Source organism: Podarcis muralis, chromosome 4 (assembly GCF_964188315.1).
Source record: "Podarcis muralis chromosome 4, rPodMur119.hap1.1, whole genome shotgun sequence".
NCBI lineage: Eukaryota > Metazoa > Chordata > Lepidosauria > Squamata > Lacertidae > Podarcis > Podarcis muralis.
The window spans coordinates 79,849,899-79,857,702 of NC_135658.1; the positions used below are offsets into that span (position 1 = coordinate 79,849,899).

The 7,804-nt window shown below is 45.3% G+C and overlaps 1 protein-coding gene across 3 annotated transcripts in view; it reads left to right on the forward strand.

Annotated features, from left to right (window-relative positions):
* The window catches only part of TUBGCP3 (tubulin gamma complex component 3), a 57,302-nt gene that overhangs the window by 48,409 nt on the left and 1,089 nt on the right, over positions 1–7,804 (forward strand). For 2 of the 3 annotated variants that reach the window (XM_028728113.2, XM_028728114.2), the window contains 4 exons: positions 5,677–5,765; positions 5,927–6,058; positions 6,430–6,570; positions 7,114–7,230. In XM_028728113.2, coding sequence (XP_028583946.2) covers positions 5,677–5,765; positions 5,927–6,058; positions 6,430–6,570; positions 7,114–7,230 — 479 coding nt within the window. The remainder of the gene's footprint in view (positions 1–5,676; positions 5,766–5,926; positions 6,059–6,429; positions 6,571–7,113; positions 7,231–7,804) is intronic. The other variant, XM_077927666.1, reaches the window with a different exon arrangement.

Here is a 7,804-nt window from a genome sequence, read left to right on the forward strand (position 1 = left end):
CTAGCATGACATGAAACATGACAAAAAGAAGGGCATTGTAGATATTGGTTGTTCTGGATAATTCCAATGAATTGTTAACTAGAATGATATGTGAGCTAAGGCTCCTGTGTTACATATCCCTGTAGTTTTGCAAATAATAAACCATTATCAACCAGTGATCTAAGACTCAAACCTCTAGAGATTTTACAGAGAGTTATTATATGGCAATTATGAGTTAGGAGTTCTATGGGCTCAATCTCTTGGTTGCATCAGTTGTTATATAAACTTGGCTACAAAGAATACAAACTTTGTTATATAAACTTGGGCTACAAAGCAGAGCAGGTACAGAGAGCTTTTTGGAGGGCAGGGGTCTAGGTGAAATTGTTCTGCTAGGATGAGAAAATGCATCTAATGTCAGAGCCTAGCACTGTTGGGAGGGTTCATTTAAAATGAGAGAATAATACAGTGGCGAAATTAATACAAGACGAAATTAATTCGTTCCGCAAGTTTTTTCTTCTTGCGAGTTTTTCGTCTTGCGATGCACGGTTTCCCATAGGAATGCATTGAAAATCAATTAATGCGTTCCAAGGGAAACCGCCTTCAGACCAGGTCCGGGGACAGTCTCTCCCCCGACCTCTTCTGAAGGCTGGGGGGGGGGGGACAAGGGCTTCTGAAGGCTGAGGGGGGGGGCTGGGGGGGAACAAGGGCTTCGCTGCCGACCCCCAGCATTTTAAAATCTCACCGGGACACGGGGAGATTTTAAAATGCTGGGGGTCGGCAGCGAACGCTTCGCTGATCCAGGGACGGCAGGCAGATCTGCACCGCCATCCAGAGCGGGGCGGGACTTAGCGCCCCGCTCGGGATGGCGGCACAGATCTGCCTGCAGTCCCGGGACGGCAGACAGCTCTGCGCTGGCATCCAGAGCGGGGCGGGACTTAGCGCCCCGCTCGGGATGGCGGCACAGATCTGCCTGCAGTCCCGGGACGGCAGGCAGCTCTGCGCTGGCATCCAGAGCGGGGCGGGACTTAGCGCCCTGCTCGGGATGGCGGCACAGATCTGCCTGCAGTCCCGGGACGGCAGACAGCTCTGCGCTGGCATCCAGAGCGGGGCGGGACTTAGCGCCCCGCTCGGGATGGCGGCACAGATCTGCCTGCAGTCCCGGGACGGCAGACAGCTCTGCGCTGGCATCCAGAGCGGGGCGGGACTTAGCGCCCCGCTCGGGATGGCGGCACAGATCTGCCTGCAGTCCCGGGACGGCAGACAGCTCTGCGCTGGCATCCAGAGCGGGGCGGGACTTTGCGCCCCGCTCGGGATGGCGGCACAGATCTGCCTGCAGTCCCGGGACGGCAGACAGCTCTGCGCCGCCATCCTGAGCGGGGCGGGACTTAGCACCCCGCTCGGGATGGTGGCGCAGATCTGCCTGCAATCCCGCGACTGCAGGCAGCTTTGCGCGGCCATCTGGAGCGGGGCGGGCTTCGCCCCTGGCTCCCGATGGCCGCGCAGAGCTGCGCTGATCCCGGGACGGCAGACAGCTCTGCGCCGCCATCCCGAGCGGGGCGGGACTTAGCACCCCGCTCGGGATGGTGGCGCAGATCTGCCTGCAATCCCGCGACTGCAGGCAGCTTTGCGCGGCCATCTGGAGCGGGGCGGGCTTCGCCCCCGGCTCCCGATGGCCGCGCAGAGCTGCGCTGATCCCGGGACGGCAGACAGCTCTGCGCCGCCATCCCGAGCGGGGCGGGACTTAACACCCCGCTCGGGATGGTGGCGCAGATCTGCCTGCAATCCCGCGACTGCAGGCAGCTTTGCGTGGCCATCTGGAGCGGGGCGGGCTTCGCCCCCGGCTCCCGATGGCCGCGCAGAGCTGCGCTGATCCCGGGACGGCAGACAGCTCTGCGCCGCCATCCCGAGCGGGGCGGGACTTCTCTGCTGTCCCGGGGAGATTTTAAAATGCTGGGGGTCGGCAGCGACCGCTTCGCTCCCGCCCGCCAGCATTTTAAGATCGCCCGGGGCAGCGGAGAAGTCTCCGCTGTCCCGGGAAGGCAGGCGGGGGGAGCAAAGACTTTTGCCCCCCGCCGGCCTTCAGAAGAGGTCCAGGACCTCTCCTGAAGGCCGGCTGTGGGCGAAAGTCTTTGCTCCCGACCGCCAGCAATTTAAAACAGGTCCCCGGAGATTTCCCTATGGGCTTTCGTCTTGCGAAGCAAGCCCATAGGGAAATTCGTCTTGCGAAGCGCCTCCGAAACAGAAAACCCTTTCGTCTTGCGGGTTTTCCGTCTTGCGAGGCATTCGTCTTGCGGGGTACCACTGTACCCAGTCCCAGTGAAAAGTTTTATTTGCAGCAAATTCACTGCAAACTGTTGGCATGGTTGTTCGGAAAAGGTATTTATACATGTGATGCGGCTACCCTCACTTGACAGACTCCTGGGATGCAATCCTAAATTAATTGGAGAATATATCAAAACAGAAGTCCTTAACTCTTCTCATGTAACGCTTCTTTGTGCATACAGGGAACGTAAACCCCTTAAGAGTCGCTGAAAATTGCTAGAATTTCTATTGTTAGCAGCCAAGAAGGTGATTCCCAGCCAGGCATTTGGAAAGCTAAAACAATCCATTTAGTGAACAATTGGCTCTCTGAAATCAGTAATGGAGAAATGTTTTTACCAGTTAAAAGTTGCAACTTTTATCATTGTTCTTGTTTTATCTGTAATGCGGGGGGGGGGGTGTGTTATCTGCAGTGTTCACTTTTTAGGCAGTATTGCTCTTTAAGTGGGATCTTTAGCATAACACAAAGAGGAGGTCATGAAACCCCACTGAAGAAGCTGAACATGCTTTTACACTCACTACTTGGTGCTGCTACTGGTTGTTTCTCTTGCACACTTGAGTCCACATACGTTTCCTTCCTTCTGGGTGTTGTGGCTGTTTCCTTCTTTCCCATATGCGCTGCAAATGTTACATACGTGTTACCTGAGAGTGCAGGAATATCAAACACGGTAAAGAATGGTTTGGCCTTTCTATGTCACAGGTAGCTTGTGGCACACAGGTGGGTTTGGTAGCATGCTGTGCAAACAGGGAAGCTTTGGCATGGCCTTATCTCCTCTTGAAGCTTGTTCCACACTTGAGTACCCTTGACTGACAATGCCTTATCTCCTTTCCCCACAAAGTTTGGCCTAAGCATTTTAGTGAGTTGTAATCTCTGAGGATCATGCACTGGAAAGGCAGGCTCTATCTTCCAATGATGAACATAAATAGCCACTGGAAAGGAAACCACCAGGCAGGACTCCCATTATATGATAGTCACATATCTATGTTAATTCACAGTCGGGTGGATCAGGAGTTAGAATATTGGCCTGGGTCATGCATGAAAACCCCTGTATAACCATGGAGTTATTAGTGGCCTTGGGTAAAAATGCCTGCTATTGATTAAAGAGAAGGCCACTGTCATATTTTATTTGCCTTTTTAACAAACAAGATGGAATGAGACGGAAAGTGCTAAGGTATATAAAGGAGAGGCATAAGTAGGCATTCGTGTTCGAACTGAAGTAACTCAATGTGATTGTTTTTCAGAACATTATTCTTGGAATTCACCTAGATAGACATTCTGGTTCCACAGCACCTTTTAGAAGAGAGTTGGACCAAGAAAAACCAAACAAACAAAGGCTTTAGTATAAGAAAAATGATGAAGATCCATCATAACTGAGCTTCAGTTCAGAATTAAGCAATCTGTGTGATACTTCCTTTTCTGTGGCTTTTCCAGCAATCCTTGTTGACCGCAATTCATGATTTCTCATAGGCTGTTGTTGCTGTAACCTTCACCTTGGTATCACCTAGTCAATTCTTCCAATAGCCGTAGTCACTATTTTGACTGTTACTGTTTGCAGTTCATACTAATAAGGATGCAGACTCAGAATTTAAGCATGTTAACTCAGAAGGAAGCCTTGTTGTGTTTAATGGCTCTAACTCCTATATTAGGATTATATCCCTAGTTTAGAGAACTTGACAGCACGATCCAAACCCAAAATTCATGGGGATGAGAGAGTTTGTGTTCAGCAGATTTGGGGGGTTTCCCGTCGGCTATGCTGACCTATGTTCTTCACCTCAGCTGAGCCATACATACACTGGTATTAAGTCCTTTACCCTGGTTCAGCCAGCAGGGCTTACAGTGATGTAAGTCTCAAAAAGAGTGGGGCAAGGAGAGATGTGAACCTATTCCAAACCCTGTGATCTGGGACCCAATCCTCATCCAGCAGTATTATTACAATTTCTCTGTTAACCAGGAATTATTTGCTCTAGACATTTTCTAATTATTAGGAAATATCCAGTATGAATATTCTAGGGGGAAGACTTTTTATTGCTCTTCATTCCATATATTTTCTGGTTGTTTCTGGCTAGCAGCTGGGGGGGGGGGATTTTCCTCCCACAGATAGCTGCAGGTTATTCTTTCTCATGTAATTTTTGCTCTGTATAGATCTTGGCAATTTTGCTCCGTATAGATCTTTGTCATCTTGGTATAGTCATTGGTTTGCTTCATTCATTCTGATGCAGTTTGCTCCGATAATCCAAGACAAAATTGGGTAGTGCTGATGTGCCTCAACCAAAATGTTGAGAGAGAAGTCCAGTTTGCCTCTGAGCTTTTGAGACATTTTGGAACAAACAAGAGATATTTTTGTATAATGCGTAATCATACTGTATATAGAATATTTTTATCTGCTCTGCCAGGTCACGCATTCCGTCCCCAGCACACAATTTCATCTATGAGGGACTCAATTTATTAACATTTATACTCACTGTATCATTAGTTAAAGGTTTTCCTAAGTAATCTTGTATCTTGAAAGTTCCTAGTTTGTCCTTCCAAATCTCTTGTGGCAAGCCAGAGGGGGTGGCTTAGGCATCTGATGTTTTGTATATGTTGCTGTGAAAAATTAACCTTCTCATAATAAGAGCTCTGTTCAGGCTCCTTTGCTAGCGGATTGCCACCTGTTACAGCAGTGCCAAGCAGACTTTGTTTCCCAGCCACAAAGGTCTTTTACCTATTATTCTGTTCCACGTTCTAATTCCTTTCGCTTACAAATCTTGTTTTGTACCAGATCTCCAGAGTTTTGTCAATCTATACTATTAATTTCATTTTCTTGTTTGATCCTGTATTATATTTTCTGTTAATATGGGGGTGTATTTATTGCAGGCAGAGGCTATCATGGCTACGCCTCTGGAAAATGCTGAACTTGTGGCCGTAAATATACTGAGATTAAAATGATAGTCCACATATAGTCTCCTTTCTTTGAGAACCCGTTATCAATTTATATACCGTATTTTTTGCTCTATAAGACTCACTTTTTCGCTCCTAAAAAGTAAGGGGAAATGTGTGTGCGTCTTATGGAGCGAATGCAGGCTGCACAGCTATCCCAGAAGCCAGAACAGCAAGAGGGATTGCTGCTTTCACTGCACAGCGATCCCTCTTGCTGTTCTGGCTTCTGAGATTCAGAATATTTTTTTTTCTTATTTTCCCCCTCCAAAAACTAGGTGCATCTTATGGTCTGGTGTGTTTTATAGAGTGAAAAAATACGGTATGTCTTACTCCTTTCAAAGATGGGTGCAGGTAGCTGTTGTATTTCAGGTGTGTGTGTGTGTGTGTGTTTTAAAAATATGGTTGGTGAACATTTCCATTCTGAGTTTTAATATACATATTCTTTGAATTTCTTACAGAACTTTCTGGGGTGCTGCATCAGTGTCACGTTCTGGCATCAGAAATGGTCCATTTCATTCATCAAATGCAGTATTACATTACATTTGAGGTACCCTTTAACCATCCATTTTGTTGTTTGTTTGTTTGAAGTTGGAAGAACGTTCTTATTGGTGTGAGCTTAATTATGTCAGAGGTATAGAGCAGAGAAGTTGCTATTTAAACAGTCTCTAAAACAAAGTGAATCTCATTGCTGGATCTTTTGTTCCATAGGTGCTTGAATGTTCATGGGATGAACTATGGAAAAAAGTTCAGCAGGCTCAAGACTTGGATCACATCATTGCGGCTCATGAAGTTTTCTTAGATACAATTATATCTCGCTGTTTGCTGGACGCTGACTCAAGAGTAAGTCTCATTTACCTATTTATATATAATGTTAACATTATTTCTGTAATTATTTATGCTTTTGAGAGTATTACTGGCAACACGCAATGGAGTTTTATTCAGAGATGAATTCCACTGCGTTCAGTGGGTCTTCATTGCAAGCAAAAAAAAAAAAAGTTTAGGATTACAGCCCTGGTAAATTTAATCCTTTAGGGGATGCTCTGGGAGAACCTCCGTACTGAAATATATTTTTCCATGTATCCCTTTGCTCTAGGAGGAGATATTAAATATAACAATCTTTCAGCAGTTTCTTATAGGCTGGCAAATCTTAGCTTTTCTTTGAACATTTCATTTTTGGAGGTTTTGTCTTCCTTTTGCAACTTTTTTTGTAGATGCTGCTCAACCAGCTTCGAGCCGTCTTTGATCAGATTCTTGAGTTTCAAAATGCCCAAGATGGCCTGTACCGCGTTGCCTTGGAGGAGTTACAGTTACGGTTGCAGTTTGAAGAAAGAAAGAGAGAGCGAGAGCTTGAGGTACAAAGGAGTTTTCAGTGGCATTTTCAGCACAAGAATGATGTGAACACAACAGGCTGCTTGTGGTCAATACCAAAAAATAATCCTTCTAATATCCCCTCCTTTTCTTTGAAAGGCTGAGCAAATAGGTATTTGGATAAAGTATAAATATGAAAAGCAAGTGTGTGCATGTTTACTCAAAAGTAAGTTGCACTATGCTCAATGGGGCTTCTAAGAAAGTACATATGCCTAGATTACACAGTAAATTTAACCCAGATTGGGGTAGCCTAGAAGCTGCAATGGACAATGGGGCAGAAGCTCAAACCTTAATCCCCCCCCCCCATTAAAACACAAATTGAATTCTTTTTCATGCTTGGTATGTATTGCTTGTAAGAAGTTTCTTCTGTCTTAACTTCTTGGCTTATAACATAAGAGATCACCAACTAAATTGAAGGCACTTCCTCTTAATAAAACAAAAATTAGCATGTGGCTTCAGATTTATTGATGTGTACCTGGTAATTTCTCCTTTTTTTTCTTTTCTTTTTTACAATGTGTATTGTTAAGGGTGAATGGGGAGTAAAAGCTTCAGAAGAGGAAGAGGAAACTAAAAGGATTAAAGAATTTCAAGATTCAATACCAAAAATGTGTTCACAGCTGCGACTACTTACCCATTTCTATCAGGTATTTTTTAAAAGAGGAATTTTTAAAATATTGATGTACTGATAGCCAGTATCTGTTTTCTGGTTTAAAGTGCACACTGTTTTAATGTGGCATGCAAGCCTTTCCAGGATTTGGAAGAAGGCAATAACAATAAAAGTTATGTTATGAATACATATGGGAATGTGGCATTTGGCTTCAGTAGATAAAGAACCAGGTGCATAGAGTTTGTCCCAGACATAAAAGTGCCTACGTAAATGATTGCACCCCAGAGTCTGTGTTTATGCTGACCATTGCCACTGTAGGTAGACAACATTTTTATGAAGCGTTCTCGCTAGAATAATTTTTGTGGATTCACTTTGTTAAAAACCGCCCCGTCAAAACTCAAGACAGGAAATTCACTAACTTTTCACCTGCTTTTATAAGGACGGGGCATTGCAGGAGCTGCCCATCTCTTGCAGTGAACCAGTTTCTACTTGTTATATATAGTGGAATTTTCAAAGATTGCTATGGAATAGTGACATGCTTCACACCTTTATTCCATTACACACGTTCATTTGTGTGACTTCTTATGAATGCCTAATTTCTCTGTTTTTTC